Source organism: Giraffa tippelskirchi, chromosome 3 (genome assembly GCF_054371585.1).
Source record: "Giraffa tippelskirchi isolate mGirTip1 chromosome 3, T2T-mGirTip1v1.2.pri, whole genome shotgun sequence".
Classification (NCBI taxonomy): Eukaryota; Metazoa; Chordata; class Mammalia; order Artiodactyla; family Giraffidae; genus Giraffa; species Giraffa tippelskirchi.
This window is the reverse complement of record NC_137277.1, coordinates 73,348,799-73,367,440: the sequence shown is the minus strand read 5'-3', so window position 1 is coordinate 73,367,440 and position 18,642 is coordinate 73,348,799. Positions and strand designations below refer to the sequence as shown.

Sequence of the window (18,642 nt, the reverse complement as noted above, 5' to 3'; positions counted from 1 at the left end):
CTTCATCTCAAGATATCTAAAACCCGTCTAACTGTCAAAGTTCAGCTTAAAACCTCCACTCTGCACTGGGCTTGCCTGATTCCACAGAGATCATTGTGCACATGTTAAGATGTAACACTACACTACACTTGGAAATCATTTCTATGCCCCAGGAATTCCAGCTCTTTAGAGCACCTTAACCATCTAAGCAAAACAGATACCAGTAGTAGACTTAGATATTTGAATTCTTCAGGGTTATTTTCTCAACTTTGTGGCTAAAATTAAGATTCCACAGGTGGGAAATAAGTATCTGAAGAAAACCCAGTATTTTTCTTGACTAGATTTTTTTAAATCTAAAAACCTCACTAAAAAGTGAGGTGTTCCAAAGATGAAATTCATACATAAATAATTATCAAAAATATTGAATTTTCCATATGTCCCTTAATGCATACTAAAATGGTAATGTTTTCTTTTTTAAGTTTCCAGTGAGAAGGTGTCTATTGTTTCCACACTGTCAAGGAGAAAATATGAATCAAAATCGCCTCTAAGAAGCATATATAGTGATTCTTCACTTTATCAATTTTGTGAACATCTCACTGAGTCTGTCATTTGCCATTTAATGTCAAGCATTTCTGGTAGCACCACATATATTAGAGAAAAAGAGAAAGCATCTGAAAGACAAAATGCCGCATTTAACATTATTATTTCAATTGATTCTCAAGTGTTTGAGAGTAGGTCAATTTCTGTTGGAGAACTTGCTCTAAGTATCTCTGAAATCATCACTGAAATCCTTTTAAATAGTAACATCATAGAGACCGACATTGCACAGCAAATGTTTTCATTAACAAGAAAGTACACTTACTGCCCAGGAGTAGGTGCTGCTGACTTTGATGATCTCTTTCAGGACCTCTTAATAGGTGTGATTCATGTACTGTCCAAAGAAATAGGGTTAAATCATCACCTTGAAAACAGTGGAAGAAACAGGCCATTTCCCATGCTCAGAAGTAATAGTGTGCCCATTTGCAATACAAGAAATACCATGCAAAGACAGAAAGGTTCCAGAGACTGGGGATTAGCTCCTCACCAAACTGATCATGTCATTCAAAAAAATAAATTAAATTATTTGGCACACAAGTTAGATAGTCTGGCTGGTAGCCTAAAAACTCGTGAATCCAAAGAAATAGTCAACAGAGTTTTCAGTATTGTTTTAGATTTATTTTTACCAGATGAACAGCCAGATGAGGCTATGGATTCTGAAATAAAAGCAAGAACATTTTTCTCATCATCATATGAAGGGCAATGTGATAACATACTTGGAAATAACTTAGGGCTCTCCCCTAAATCAGTTTTCCTTCTCAATGTTGTATGTGAGAAACTAATTAGAACACTTTTAGAAAAATGCACAAACTCTGTCTTTCTTGATAATTGCCCTCTTTCTGAAGAGGTATCAGCAGAAGAATGTCAACTTTTAAAAATACTTCAAAATGTAGATGAAGAATTTGACTACTGTAATGGAGCAATGGACTGTGAACAATTTCAAGGGGATTATATGTCAGACATTTTGGAAAATCTGGCAGAAATGGATCAGGAATTATTGTCATCAGACACTATGCTTACTATTATTTCCCACAGCTTGGTTAAATCATTGATGGATAAACTACGTCACGGTATACAGCTCCCCCAAAGTCCACCTTTTGCAAACAAGCATTTGAAGTATGGAAGAAGAGAAATACAGTCTAGTTTTATAAAGGCAAAAAGGCCAGAATTAACAGAATTGGAACAAGGTAGAGGCTCTTTAGGACCCATGAGTTATGATGGCCATGCTTTGACAGGACTCCTGAATAATCCCAGTGTAATTAGCTCCAAAATACAAGCACCATTTGGCAAGAAATATTCAGTAAATTTTGCTAATGTGCCACCTGTTAAAAGACAGGGAACAAAAGATATGAATACAATAGCCATCCATAATAAGCTATATCCAGGAGATATGAATACAGGTGTTTATTCAGCCACATTTTTAGAGGACATAATTTCAGAACTGTTTTTTAATCTCTCTATGTCACTGTTGGGCAAAAATGAAAACATCATGGATGCCCAGCTCAATGAGATGAATACATTATTTGTCAACAGTGTAGTGAATGAGTTTAATAAGGCAAGGGTCACTGTTTTGCGGAACTCTGAAGAAAGGCTGTGTTTTCCACCAATCCATAAAGAAACTGTTAGTAGGGTTGTTGACTCAGTTTATTATGGTGTTTTACAGCAATATAAATCAAAAGTGACCTGTGGTGGTAATCTGGCATGTGACAGTACTTCAGTAGCAGAACAAATAACTAATAGCATATTGTTAGAGATTTTGGACTACCAACTCCCATCTTGCTTCAGGGAAAAGCTCTTACACAATTCATATTATCCTCTCAATGCTGAAATTATATTACAGAAACTTCAAAATAACCTGAGAGAATTTACTTCCAAACCTAGGTCTTTAACAGACTATAGCACCATGTTATCACAATCATTTTTAGAAGATACCATCAGAAGACTTTTATCTCAACTCATTCCTCCACCCAGTAAAGCTTCCTCTTTGGAAAAAAAATATTTCATGAGTTCAGATTTTAATGAAATGTCTACCTGTATAATAAATAAGGTTATATCAGCCATTTCAAAACATAAAATTTGGTTCACTATATATGATAATGAATATCTGTGTACAGGAAAAAGCCTCCAGAAGATGGTGGATTCTGTTTATAGAAATATTATGCAAACATATGACTCTCTTATTTCAATACAGAAAAGTATACTCAGCCGAAGCCCAATTTTGGTTGACCGAATAGCCAGTTTTATTATCCAAGAGATTATTGAAAATCACCTTCAGCCATTTTTGTGTGGAGAAAGTTTACCTCGTCCAAAGACTCCTTCAGATGCAATATCGAATATGGTTAAACAAGTTCTCAGTGAAGTCATAGAGTCACACAGACCCCAGACGCCATTAGCCCCAGGTATTTACCCTGAGACATTTGTAAGGGAAATTGTTGCCAGACTTTTATCAAAAATTTTCAGTCTAAAGCATAATACTGAAGTTGAGCTGGAAAACATGACCCAAAAAATTGTAAACTCAGTAAATAACCATTTTGACAAAGCTAAAGTTCACCTTCTATATAATGACAAAGAACAGTCTTACCCCTCTGTGGATACAGACATTGTGGACGAACTGGTCACCTCAGTTTATAGAAATGTTTTAAAACAGTATGGATTAGATCCTGAGTTTGATAAAGAGTCTGAAGACAGCAGTATTTTTGTGGAAAAAATTACCAACTTAGTTGTAGCAGCTATTTCAGATTACCTTCTTCATCCACTGTTTTCTGGGAATTTGTCATCTTCATATTCTCTTTCAACAACTGACAATATTGTTCAAAACATCCTTAGTAACATCAGTGGATCTATCAAGCCAAGTCAGAGTTTATCTCCATATAACACCTTGCTGCCATACACATTTTTAGAAGACATGATCAGGGTACTATTATCTAGAATTTTTCCCTCAGCACATAGCATTGTTGCAAACAGAGAAATTCCAAAAGATAGATCAAAAGCTAATTTCAATGAAATTGCTTCAGATATCATCAGTGATATTAGAAGGAAAATTTCCCAACATGAAATTCGATTCTCAAAAGATGAAGAAGAAACCAAGTTTCTTTATTCAGAAGATGATATCCACCATCTCGTGGACTCGGTATTCAAAAATATTTTAAACTCTGAGTCTCAATCAGTTGAGCCAGGTATCACAAGTAGTAATGATGTTTTTATTGACAGGATAGCAGGTTTTATCATTAAACATGTCTGTCAGCAACATCTTCAGCCATTTGTGGATGGAAAGTCATTACCTTCTTCATCATACACGTATTTGGGCGATGAGAGAAGGCAGTGGTTTTATGCCAGTGTTTATTCCTCAGCTTTTTTGGAAGATGTGATTTCTGGGGTTTTAAGCAAAATATTCCACAGGTGGTTAGGCATTGTACAAACAAAATCAGTAAGAGATTCAGAAGATGAACTATTTGATAAAGCTGAAAAACTCATACATTTCATAACAGAGGAATTCTCAAAAGCTAAAGTTAGCATTTTAGAGAATGCAGAGAAAAATTTATGTTTGCTTCCAGTAGAGAGAGATGTAGTCAAAAACATTATTGACACAGTGTACAGCAAAGTTGTGCAAGAATATGAAATGGAAATAATGCCTGATAAAAATTTTCTAAATGACACAAAGTCACTGGCTGTAAAGATAACTAAAATCATCCTGGCTGAAACCTCTGATTTCCAAATTCAACCGAATCTTACAGAAAAGCTTCCATTTGGGTCACAATCCAAACTTAGTAATGATATTTTGATAAAGAAAGTTCACCGTGACATTATTAAATCAAGATCCCAAAGACAGGCTTCGACAATATATACTACTATGTTATCACATACTCATTTGAAAAAAATTGTGTCTCAGCTTATATATCAGATGAGTCCATTGGCCTCCAGTACAGAACACCCAGATACTTCTCAATCAGACTTAAGTAATACAGTCATAAAACTGATAAATGAAATCATGTCAATAATTGCAAAACATGCAGTATGTATTATTAAACATGGGAATGAAAAACATAGTATGATTTCAGAAAAAGATATCCAATCCATGGTTGATTCCATTTATGCTGCTCTTTCCTATTCAAGTATATATCAAGCTCTTACAAAAGATAAAAAAGCTATAAGTAACATGCCTGTTTCAAAAATAGCAAGTTTTATAATAAAAGAAATCTTTAACCATCATCTTCAGTCATTTTTATCTGGAGATAAAACTCTCCTTTCAGCTGCAGTTGATCAAACTTATAAACAGAAACTATTAGATCCTAAAGAAAAAGAGTTGTCCTTCATCATGAATTCATCTGTCTTTTTGGAAGAAGTAATTTCTGAACTTTTATGTAAACTCCTTTATGCATTCTCACACAATGTCTTGGCTGCTGAAAACCCAGACACAGTAAAAGCCAAAGTTACTGGCATTGTTACAACATTAGTAAAATCAATTGTTCTGGAGTTCACCACATCAGAGATTTTTCTTGCAGATAGCTTTGATGCTGATATGTGTTTTTCAGAAGGATATAAAGAAATGGTTCAAAGAACAGTCAACCTTACTTATGAAAAAATATTAGGTGAATATAAATCTCTGATTCAAATATATAGGGCTATGCAAAGTGACACTGCTTGTTTTGGGAGGAAAATATATAGTTTTCTTTTGGAAGAAATTTATGACTACCAGGTAAAGTCATTAGTTTCAGGAGAATTAATATCTTCTTCCTATTCTTCTCCTCGAGCTGATAAAATCATCAGAAATGTACTCAATGTCATCATGAGAGATAGCCAGGCCTTGCCATCATGTATTACTGTGTTGCCACATTCTCTTTTAGAAGATATGATTTACAAGCTTCTAGTGCATATCTTCCCTTCGACTGACACTGAAAGTGAACTGAAAGAGGAAGAGGTTTCAGATTATGAGTTTGTGGATGCAGCATCAAAACTAACTGATGAAATCATCAAAGAAATTTCTGAACATGAGATCCGTCTTGCTATGGCAGAGGAGAATGCAGAAACTGTGCAATTAGAAGTGATTGAAGATTTGATTAACTCTATATGTAATAATATTTTGAAAAAATCTGAATTTCAAGCTGAAGTCCAGAAAGATGCAGACAAAAATGGAGGCTCATTCCTCAGTAAAATAGCTGGTTTCATTATGAAGGAAATCATGGATCATCATCTGCAGCCATTTTTACATGGTGAAGAATCATCTTCCAATAGCTTATCTAATTATGACCACATCTCTGTACATACTATACCCGGTAATAAAAAGACACAGCCTTCTCTATATTCAGCCACATTTTTGGAAGATGTAATTGTTGACCTTGTTCGCAAATTTTATTCTCTTCCAAGTATTACTGAAGAGATTAAGAAAAAAGAAAAACCAGAGCCAGACGTTGTGAGCTTGGCTATAAAATTTACAAACTCTCTGATAGGAGAATTTAGGAAAAATGAAATTAAAGTTCTACCAAATGCTGAAGAAATATTTTCTTTTCCACCAATTGATAAAGAGACAGTTGATAAGATATCCGATTTTGTGTATGATCAGTTCATAGGAACGTATGGATCTAATGATATTCAGAAGAATGGTAAAAATAACATTGTTATAGAAATGATTGCTAGTTTAGCCCAGAAGGCAATCTCTGCTTTCAAGATTCAACCACTTTTTTCAGGAGACTGGTCTTCTACTTTCTTTTCATCTCTAAATCCAGATAAGATCACTCAAAGGGTTAAACACCTTCCACAGCAAACTTCTACACAGATAAACAGATGCTTAAAAGAGAATCAACTTACTTTACCAGAACAGTCATATAAACACACATCTCTAACTTCAGACCAGAAAAATGTGTTGGATACTCTGGAAGTAGATAAAGGTGCAATGAGCAAAAAGAAAAGTTTCAAAACTAAGGAGATATCAATGAAAATAGGTGATATCCAAGATCCAGTGGTTACCTCTGTAACTAGTATTATGAAAAACAACATAGTTAACCTGTTATTAGGGCCAGCTGCAGGTGTGGCAAATATAGAGAATAAAAACAAAATGGGAATTCCAATTCAAAAATACAATGTATCAAAAGTTACTTGTCCAACTACTAGTGTGAAAACTAAAGCTAAACGGGGGCCATATTTGAAGGGAACACTTAAAAATAATGAAACTGACAAAAAAATATCAGCTTCAGATAAGGAGGGGCAAGGTAAGGAGGTACACACACAATTTCTAGTAGCTACTGATGGTGAAAGGGAAATCTTTCAACTAGATTTTAAAATAGACAATGAGAAGAAGGTTGACAAAACAAGAGAAAGTTCATTAAAAACAGAAGACAACCCCCTTCAGTTATCTTCTTTGATAGCCAAGGTGAGAAATACAGAGATCACAATAGAGAAAACTTTGAAAGCAGTTACCCAGAAGCCAAACGACGAGGAGAAGAAAGACTCTTCAGCTCAAACAGACATAAAGGAAGGACAGTACTCAGATTATGAATTAGTCCAAAATGTCACTGAAAATATTTATGACAATATCTTCGGAATGTACCATTCTCAAGAATCAGCAGATTATTTAAAACAACAAATTCTTCCAAGTCATACAGCATCACCTATAACTCAAGCATTGCCTGTAACTCAAGAGTTTGGCAAGGATTTTGCACAGTCTGTTTTAACAAAGGATTTATCCCTCTCAGCCAATAAAAATCTCCCTGACAAAGAGAAAGAAGAAAAAGAGAATCCAAGCAAAATAGAAAAAGAGAGGGAGAAGGAGAGGGGGGGAAAAAGAGAAAATGACAGAGTGAAAGTTAAGGATATTAAAAAGGAACCTAGTAAACCAGACAGTCCTCAGTACCCACCAAAATGTGAACCTGGAGTTTTCCCTGCTAAATTTTTAGAAGATGTTATTACTGAAATGGTTAACAAATTGGTCTTTTCTTCCTCACCAGAAACACAAACATGTGATAGATGTCAAAATGTATGTGATGATGAAAATCAAGCTGAACTCTATGACACAGCTATGAGACTTATTGATTCACTGTTAAAGGAGTTTTCTGATGCTCAAATTAAGGTATTTAGGCCAGATAAAGAATATCAGTTTTTTCCACCTGCAGATAAAGTGTCATCAGACCCTAAGGAATATCCCAGGCATAAAGAATCAAATATAGATGAAGCACCATGCAACGTTAAGAGAATAACTGTGGATAAGAGTCATACAATGACTGAAAAACCCTCTTCAAATAAGGTACTTGTTTTAGATAAAATGTCATCAATTGATAAAACATTGGTCAACAAAGTTGTTCATGCCTCTGTGTGCAATATTTTGAAGGAATATAAATCTCAAGACTCCATTTGTAAGAATATAAACAGTAATGGGGGAAATTTAGCAAGAAGACTAACTAGTGCAGTGATAAATGAAATTTTTCAACATAAGCTTAACTTGATATTGTGTGATGAGTTTCCAGCTTCCTCATGTTTGCCTCTGGAAACTAAGGATGTTGTTAAAAAGGTCCAAAAAGTGGCTCAAACAGCCAGCAAAGAATGTCAGACATCATCACCATATACAATCATGCTGCCTCATGAATTTTTAGAGAATGTGATTTCTACTCTTTTATCTAAAATTTTCTCAACAGTATCAGACACCAAAGCAGAAACATATGAGGACAGCTGGTTTACAGAACTGGATTTCCTTCAAATGAAATTATTAAGTACAGTTACAACAGAGATCTCCAAAGATGAAGATATGATTATACAGTGTGTGGAATCCTTACATCCCAATGATGATGAAATTATTCAATTAGTGGTTCAGTCACTCTATGATAATCTCTTGTCACAATTTGGGTCACAAGAGAGTATACAAAATTGTTCAGCCAGTGGATGTAGAATTCTTTCAGAAACCATAGTTGACTTAATTCGACGAGAAGTAACTGGCAATCAGTTGCAGAACTACTTTTCTGGAGAGCTAACACCGTATCAGTGTGCAGAAGTTGACAATGTTGTTGAAAATATTCTTAAAGATGTGATCCAAACGGCTGACATTCCCCAGCCTCAACCATCACAGGCGCGTATACTGCCTTATAACATAATAGAAGAAATTGCTGTAAAATTTTTATCGAAGCTTTTATCTGTGTTTCCAAAGGTTGATAAGGAAAGACCCAAATCCCTAGAAAATGAAATGCAAAAAATAATATCAAAAATATTAAATTCAATACAAGAAATTATCTCCAAAAATAAGATTAAAGTTGTACCACCAGCAAAGGAAATACCTACTGCACCTTTAGCTGACAATGAAGCTATTGAAAAAGTAGTTAATTCTGTTTATACCAGTATTTTAAAACACTCTGGCTCTCTCACTTCTATATTTAAAGATTTAATGGGTAAGAGTAATGTCCTCTCTGATGTAATAGGGTTTTTAATGGTGAAAGAAATTTCCAAATCTAAATTTCAACCTCAAGTACAGGAAGAATTATCAGGTCCAGAATTAGCTCTGGAAGCTGTTAAAATTATGGAAAAAGTAGTCAAAATGGTTGATGAATTTAAGTCCCAGGAAAAGTCTTCATCCAAAAAAGGTTCTATGTTAGATGCCGCATTTTTAGAGGAAGCACTGGCCTTGTTCTTGGCTAAAATAGTAAAGTTGTCAAGTGACTCAAGCAAACATACAAAAAACTTTTCAAAGCCTGAATTAAATAAAATTGCATCTCAACTGACAAAATCTGTGATGGCTGAAATTTCAAAGAGCAATATTAATCTTGTTGCTGCTGATTCTGAAGAACACTGTCTAAATCCAGAAAGTATAGAAATGGTTTCTCAGGTCATTGATTCTATTTATGGTAATGTACTACAACAATCTGGAACCCAAAAGGATCTTTATCATGATATAAAAAGTACAAACAGAGTTTTCCCTAAAAGAGTGGCTGATTTAATTATTAATAAAGTTTCAGATTTTTCCTTTGATTCAGTTAGTCCAAAGAATTCAAATGCCGGTTTCTTTGGAGATCTAGACATTAACAGAATTGTTCAAAAGGCACAAGAGCGTGCTGTTAACATGATTCCTGACTTAGATAAAGAATCAACTAAAGATTCAATTGTAGAGGACTCTACAATTAAAATAGTACCATATGTTGGGAATCAACCCCTCAAAATAGATCCAAACATTATCTCAGAACACTTAGCAGTACTTTCTATAAAAACTCAACCCCTTGAGAAACTTCAGACGGAATGTTTAAAGAATACTGGACATAGCATAGCAGAACTGAGAAGAGCATCAATAAGTGGAAGAAGTTATCCCGCAGACACATTTACTATAAGAGAGTTGAAGAGAGAAAGACGGACCTCATTGACTAAGACAGGACGACTAGATATAAAACCCTTTGAGGTAAGTATAAAAAGAATAGCAAAAAAAAAAAGTGAGAAATGGTTGTTCTGTTCTGTGATGGATATATGAGAATGTGGTTTTTGTTGCTTTTATTGTCCAACTCAATAGGAAAATTGGTTATACAAGTTTATCTGTATAGTTATATGACTTACTGGGACTTGCCATACCAACTCTGAGGCTCATTCTAAAAGTCTCAGGCTAGTTTTCCTAAGACAATCAATTTAAACTTTAAAAAAAATAATAATAATGAGAATACAGGGATATACCCTTGACTGGCCTTCCCAGGTGGCTCAGAAGATAAAGTATCTGCCTGCCATTCAGGAGATCGGGTTTCAATCCCTGGATCAGGAAGATCCCCTAGAGAAGGGCATGGCAACCCACCCCAGTATTCTTGCCTGAAGAATTCCATGGACAGAGGAGTCTGGCAAAGAGTTGGACACGACTGAGCAACTCTCATACAAACACATACACACATACACACCCTTGACAGCAAAATCGTGCTGACTGAAATAATAATAAAACTATCTAAAATAGATTTTTCAAATATAAGGCTCTACAGCAGTAATACTACTCTTTTTACTTTTAGCAACATTTATCAACACACATCGGAATACAAACTCTTAGATTATACTAGTTTCTTATTATTTCACTTTAATAGTCTTCCTCAGGTTCTTCTATAATCTCAAGAAGTGTTAAGTTTCTTCTTATCCTTCTTCTAGATTTAGTTGCTCTAATGTTTCCATATTTATGTATCTGTTTCCTCTTGTTTTAGTCCCTAATTCTGCTCTACAGTTTCACAGTTAGGCCCCAAATATATTAAACTAGTGGAGACTTTAAAATGCAAAAATGATGTCCTTGTTACAAGGAAACTACACAACAGAGGACAAAGGACGATCTGGCCAATCGAATTACACTAATCTACATATTTTTTATCAGAGACTCTTGTACTGATCGTGTTCTCTCATAAGAGGGCTGAGTGTGCTTAGGGGTATAATCTATGTTTGGACAATGAGTCAAGTTTTATAGAACTGTTCTCCCTGGAGCAGACACTTGAAGTAAAGTTTCTCCAGCACTGTCCTGCAACCCATTGAACTAGGTATCAGGACTGTTAAATATGTTAATTGGCACTTATGTTTTCATACCCAAACACTGAGATTGTTATGGAAGACATACTAATTCAATCTTTGCCTTAACTTTTTTGAACCAGATGACAGTCTTTTCAAGCTCTAAAAGTTATTCCTCACATGGATTCTCATCATTTGCATTAGCATATTTTTTGGTAGTCTTCATTCATATATATATGTAACCCCTTAGGAGTAAAATTTGTGTTAAAAGACATAGAATAACATTGCTCAAAAGTAGTTTTTAATTATATGTAGAATTGTCTGTCACAAATCTCACTCTTGGTTACCCATTCTCTTTCATTAATTCATTTATAGACCACAGAAAGCAGGAAGAGAATATTTAAACGAAAATAATGGCCATTTTCCTCTTAAGGGGCAGAAAATTCATCCAAAAAATAAAGCACAAATAAAGAAGCAGACCTAGACAACTCTGATAAGACATGATTTGAACCAGTCTGGGTATCAATGCTATCAATCTCCAGCACAGGGACAAAAAGACTAAAGAATAGTAGATTAGAGCAGAGAATCTAGGTATTTGTTGGTTGTACCCCAGGGCTTTATTTTCTGTTTTGAGATACCATAAATTCCTAATACACTAGACATGTACATATTAAAACTATATATAGTAACAAATTTCAAAGCCATATAGAATGATTTTGGATTTTCTAAATCACTGCCCACCCCCAACCCGCCCCCCCCCCCCCCGCCAGTAACACAGAAAATCAAAACTGATTGTGTTTTAAGTTCTTAAGGAGACTGTTTGTATATTTTGTTTCCATAGAAAATATTCTTTTCTGGTACCAATATTTTAAAAATTGGCTTGCAGTGTTCCAAAGGAATGTTGAAGTCTAGGATTAGGAACAATTTGGAGGTTCTGTGGCATCATCAAAGGCTACTGAAATGGGGAAGTTATATTACTCAATTATAATTGTCTTTTCTTTAGACATTTAGATCTGTCTTTAGACATTGAAAATGAAAGGTGAGATTTGCCTAGGGAGGTGAGGAAAAAATGAAGACTTATGTTTTGAAGATTCTTTTGGAAAATATATCTGAAGAATCAAGAGTGGAATGATAGAGATTAAAGAGATTAAAGAGGCAGAGACCTTCACAATCTTGGTCATTCATCATTTTTAAAAATCAAGAGCAGATAATACATTGCTTTTCTATTGAAAATATATAAATTTCAGTTTCTCTTTGATAACCTATCTATAGTTTTAGAAAAATATATCATCATGTCTACTTCTCTCACAAACTTCCAAAGCAAAAGAATAAAAAAAGTATACATGATGCAACAAGATACAAAGTTTAAGCAAAAAAAGAAAAAGAAGAACCTGTGTTAGTCCTTCATTAAACTCTGGAGTAAATTATGATAGATTAATAAAATGGTATGATAGATTACATACAATCCCTGAATGTAAAAGAAATTATACCAACAAATATTTCTTACAATTTTCTTGTTTCTTTTTTAAAATATTGCTAATGTAAACATAGCATCCAAATATATTATTTTACATTAAAACTAGAAATCATACTGAAATAGCTCTTTTATAACAGAATTACAGGAAAAGTGATTGAGGCATTTGTTTCTGATATTCATTATACTTTTAATTCTAGGCTGTTTGCAGAAATTCATTTCAGAATATAAGAAAGCCTGATATCACCAAAGTGGAGCTTTTAAAAGATGTTCAGAACAAAAAAGAACTTATCCTTCGGTTAGTAGCTCATGATATTGAACAGGAAATCTCCGAAAGTACCATAGAAGAGGAACTAACTTCATCTGATGAAGATGAAGTTGTTTTAAGAGAGATTGTACAGGAACACTCAGGAGAAAATATTGAAGATCAAGTGAAAGATTCCACAAGGCCAGGAGAAAGCAAAGTTGTTTCTCCCAAGCCAACACAAAGCACAAGCAGTCTGAAAAAGTTTTTTTCACTAAGTAAATGTTGTCAGCCCACATCCAATGCAAATGTTGAAAATACTGGAGCAATGTCAAATCATGTAATAGAACCTAAGAACGGACAAATTAAAAGAACTGTTGCTGAACTTGACATGTCCGCCTGCTCAAGAACCTTCACTGAAACAGATTCTACTTGGGAGGAAAAGTCACAGAGTAAGGTGAGTGAGAAACATGACTCTCAATAACCAGATGTTTATGGAAAGAGTAGAGGTCTTTAGAGATTCTGTCCAAGAATGCACCTTAATTGAGTAGAAAAGAACACTAAAACGGTTCCAGATAGTCTCTTCCTAAGTCTGGCAACATTTACAGTATGCAAGAAATGCAGACAGTATGCAAGAAAAATTTAAAATATGAAAGAAACTTTTCTAAAAATATTTACAACATGCATAGAACACAACTGAAGGAAAGCAGATAATGGAAAGAGACATAGAATAATTAGAAAGCCAAGCATGACAGAAAAGGAAGCTATTTAAGAGAAATGAAAGTTAATTATTTACATATTTTAGAAGATTTCATCCCTTTTATATTTTGACTGGTAAATACATTTTCAACAAGTAGGGCAGGACCAGAAGATGGGTCGAGGTAGAAGGTAATTAAAAAAAAAAAAATACAACTTCAGATTGTCTGGGTTTGAATCACAACTCTATCTTTAATAGCTATACATCTTTTGGGCAAGTTACATAGCATTTTTTTTACATGTTACTTAACCAACTTGCCTAAAGTTTACAAGTTAATCAAAATATTTTAAATATCACCCTTGCAATCAGCCCATAAACTCCTCTATATTCATGGAAAACAACCTTCATCCCTAGTACCAAGTGCCTCACATAACATAATGGTTTGGACTTCAGTGACTCTTTGGGTGGTCCCTGTTCAAAAATGTATACCAAAGTATGTTTTTGAAAAGTATGTATGATTTAGGGTTTTCTGGTGGGACAATACTATTGATTATGCATTTGACATGATTCCCAGGTTAACACAAAAGCTGAGATGAACCAGCAACAACAGATACAACTCTGTTCAGTTCAGAAGCTTCCCAGGTAAATCATCTTAACACATACTCTGAACTATTTGCTGGGAATCTACGTGATTACATGACTAGATGCAGTCTGCAGAATAGTTTTCTTGAGCCTCATATTCAGAAGTACTGACTTCATAGATAACTAAAGAATTGTTATAACATTAACAAAAGTAAAAATGGATTATATAAACAGTAATCCCAGTAATATTAGTCTATTTTTTCAAGATTATAAATAGACACAACACTAAACGTATTCTTATAAAAGTTATGGCCTTAAAATCACACAGGACTTCCCAAACAGATCAGAGTACAGGTTCACATGATTGAGTTGACAAGCTTCTGAACTGACCAGAGTTATATCTCTGTTCTTTTTGAACTAAGTTTTCATAAAATACCTGTAAAGTACAAAATTGGAAAACCATATACATCAAACTGTGCTATGTTTATCTTTAGCATTTACTCAAACTTCAGTGTTATCGTCTAGAACCTTTCACTAGCCATTTCCTAAAAACTATATTGGAAAAAGACATTTTAGTTAGAACTATAGGTTCCATCCATTTTTAAGTAATCTCTGAAACTTTTTCTAATTATAGTGTATAACATACATGCCAAGTATATGATAAAGTGCATATCAAATGTAATACATGGCTTGCACTTTTCCAGAAAGAAGAAAATCTTACTACTGAGCCAACACATTACTTCATACACAGAATTATGAGTTCATCTTCATACAACCAAGAAGATCTGATTTCATATGCCAGGTATATGAAATTAAAGCAATATAAAATAGCAATCTGAGATGAGGGTAATGCTTCTGGGAAGAATGAAGTCCCTGGTAAAACTTGATTGGGCAAGTATTCAACCCTATAACTTCCTTCACTCCTTCTTATCCTTTCCTCCTCTACCTCTCCACTGTGCTCATTCTCTAAGGCCTTTTCATTCTATCCGATGCCCCATTCCTAGCTACCTGCCCTCTACATTCTTCCTAGTCTAGCAGTGTCTTGAATTAAGAATTTGCTAATGTGTTACAGTTTTGTTTTTTAATCTGGAAGATAGTGCAGATACAAATGTGACCCACTGCCTTTCAGCCCTAAGGGTTCCTACTCAACTCTCTTAAGTAATTAAATGTTCCAGTATGTATAACTGCCTGTAAGAATCCAAATAAGAGAGGGAACAGTGTAAGTTGGAGCATTCAGAGATGAATTCTAGAAAACAATGTAGTTTGATGTGGGTCTATAGATAGACAGAATTTATATGAGAAGGCAACCCAAGTTTGGATGATTATCAGAGCAAAGTCTGAACTGTGTAGCTGTGAGATCAGATTGCCAACATTCACTGAACCATAGAGAAAGCAAGGGAATTCCAGAAAGACATCTACCTCTGTTTCGACTACACTAAAGCCTTTGACTGTGTGGATCATAACAAACTGTGGAAAACTCTTAAAGAGATGAGAATACCAGACCATTTTACCTATCTCCTGAGAAACCTATATGTGAGTCAAGAAGCAACAGTGAGAGCCCTGTATGAAACAACTGATTGGGTCAGGACTGAGAAAGGAGTACAACAGGGCTGTGTGTTGTCACCCTGCTTATTAACTTATACTCTGAGCACATCATGAGAAATGCCAGGCTGGATGAGTTACACGCTGGAATCAAGATAGGCAGGAGAAACATCAACAACCTCAGATATACAGATGATTCCACTCTAATGGCAGAAAGCAAAGAGAAACTAAAGAACCTCTTGATGAGGATGAAGGAAGAAAGTGAAAGAGTCAGCTCAAAGCTAAATATTAAAAAACTAAGATCATGGCATCCAGCCCCATTACTTTATGGCAAATAGAAGGGGAAAAAGTGAAAGCAGTGACAGATTTCCTCCTCTTTGGCTCTAAAATCACTGTGGATGGTTACTGCAGCTGTGAAATCAGAAGACGATTGCTTCTCAGCAGGAAAGCTTTGACAAACATAGACAGTGTGTTGAAAAGCAGAGACATTACTCTGCCGACAAAGGTCTATATAGTCAAGGCTATGGTCTTCCCAGTGGTCCCATAAGGTTGTGAGAACTGAACCGTAAAGAAGGCAGAGCACCAAAAGATTGATGCCTTCAAACTGTGGTGCTGGAGAAGACTCCTGAGAGTCCATTGGACAGCAAGTTGATCAAACTAGTTGATGCTAAAGGGAATCAACCCTGAGTCCTAATTGGAAGAACTGATGCTGAAGCTGAAGCTCCAGTATTTTGGTCACCTGATGTGAAGAGCCAATATTTTGGGAAAGTCCCTGATGCTGGGAAATACTGAGGGCAGAAGAAGAGGGCGTCAGACAATGAGATGGTTGGATGGCATCATCGATGCAATGGACATGAACTTGGGCAAACTCCAGGAGATGGTGGAGGACAGGGAGGTCTGACCTGCTGCAGTCCATTGGGTTGCAAAGAAGCAGAAACATCTGGGTGACTGAGCAACAGCAACAGACTTGAAATCTAATTAGTAACTATATCTAGAACAGAAGTTGCCTAAAATTATTCTTAAGTTTATAAGAGTATTCATAACCTAGAAAAGGTAGTATTTCTATTGTGGGAGAAGCAATAGGTATAAATAGAAAAATCTACCTGGTTATAATTTTTTCCCACACAGCATGATGCAATTCTTTCTTTTTGACACACTATTTTGGGACATTTGTCCCTGGCCAAATTATTGCCTCTTGTTCCTAAATAATGACTGGTTGTATTAACAGACAAAATTAGTAATGCAGGTACCCCTCTATTATTTATATCAATGAAGATAGAGGGCACAGATAATACCAAATAAAAGTCAATTTAGAGCAAGGTAGCAGGCCAAGAAAATGCAAACCCTTATTTTCTTGTAGAAACAGAAATAACTACAGACTGATAAAACAATTTCACAAGACCTCTAGAAACTGATTGAATAATAGCACCAACCAAGGGAATGCCCAAAGAAAGGCCACATTCAAAGTGGCAGGAAATTCCACGGACTTTTCTTATCATTGCCCAACCCCCTTCTGCAACATGATGTGGCATAGTTGGGAAGAAATGGCCCAATTCTCAGGTTTTTCTCTTAGAGTGGAAAGAGCAGATTGGAACTTATTTGCAATGTTCGGATCTATCCGTGGACTACGTGAGAGACTATTTCTGTCTCACCTGAAGAAGCACAGATTGGGAATGATGGCATAGTTTGGATCTAAGCCTGGAAGCCACAGATGTCAGTAGATGGACGCCATGGTGCATGGAAATCACAAGGGACTACAGATGCACAGACATCTGAAGGCAAGAGATTACAGATAGAGGGAAACAACAGAATAGCTAAGGCCCTGAGAAGAAACCTCAGATATGCAGATGATCACCCTCATAGCAGAAAGCAAAGAGGAACTGAAGAGCCTCTTGAGGAAAGTGAAAGAAGAGAGTGAAAAAGCTGGTTTAAAACTCAACATTCATAAAACTAAGATCATGGCATCCAGTCCCATCACTTCATGGCAAATAGATGGGGAAACAATGGAAACAGTGACAGACTTTATTTTCTTGGGCTCCAAAATCACTGCAGATGGTGATTGCAGCCATGAAATTAAAAGATGCTTGCTCCTTGGAAGAAAAGCTATGACCAACTGCGCAGCATATTAAAAAGCAGAGACATTACTTTGCCGACAAAGGTCGATCTAGTCAAAGCTATGGTTTTTCCAGTAGTCAGGTATGGATGTGAGAGTTGAACTATAAAGAAAGCTGAGCCTGAATAATTGATGCTTTTGAACTGTGATGTTGGAGACAACTCTTGAGAGCCTCTTGGACTGCAAGGAGATCAAGCCAGCCAATCTTAGAGAAATCAGTCGTGAACATTCATTGGAAGGACAGATGCTGAAGCTGAAACTCCCAATACTTTGGCCACCTGAAACAAAGAACTGACTCATTGGAAAAGACCTTGATGCTGGGGAAGATTGAAGGCAGGAGGAGAAGGGGACGACAGAGGATGAGATGGTTGCATGGCATCACCGAGTTGATGGACATGAGTTTGAGCAAGCTCTAGGAGTTGGTGATGGACAAGGAGGCCTGGCATGCTGCAGTCCATGGGGTCGCAAAGAGTCAGAGATGACTGGACGACTGAACTAAACTGAGAAGAAACATGATGATGCTCTTAGGAAACAAAACATATAACAGCATGTCAGGAAAAGTGAAGAAGGAAAAACAAAAGTACATACATAGGCCCAGAAGGACATAGGCCCAGAACAAAATGAATGCCTGAAGGCTTTACCTCCATCTGTTCCCAAGGTTCCCGTTCTGCTAATTAGTGAAGGGCTTCTACACCAATCTCCAAAAGCTGGAAGAGATGACTGTTTCTTTAAATGCTCAAATTCCATCATAAGATCACAATGTATATTAAGAAACAAAGTTTGGCACAATTTTAAGAAACCAGATTAATCCTCAGAAAATGTCCGTGGAGAAGCACACCAAATGGACATATATGACAAAGATTTTAAAATAACTGAAACACAAAGAACTAAAGGAAGTCAAAGGAAAAGTATACGAAAAAAATTCATATAAATAAAAATTAAGAGATTAAAACTTTTAAAAAGGAACTGGTCAGAAATAACAA

The 18,642-nt window shown here is 35.6% G+C and overlaps 1 protein-coding gene across 1 annotated transcript in view; it reads left to right on the top strand.

Moving 5' to 3' along the window:
* Positions 1-18,642, top strand: part of FSIP2 (fibrous sheath interacting protein 2) — a 130,664-nt gene that overhangs the window by 98,498 nt on the left and 13,524 nt on the right. Inside the window, exons 17-19 of the mRNA XM_081581062.1 lie at positions 459-9,943; positions 12,682-13,182; positions 14,709-14,806. Coding sequence (XP_081437188.1) covers positions 459-9,943; positions 12,682-13,182; positions 14,709-14,806 — 10,084 coding nt within the window. The remainder of the gene's footprint in view (positions 1-458; positions 9,944-12,681; positions 13,183-14,708; positions 14,807-18,642) is intronic.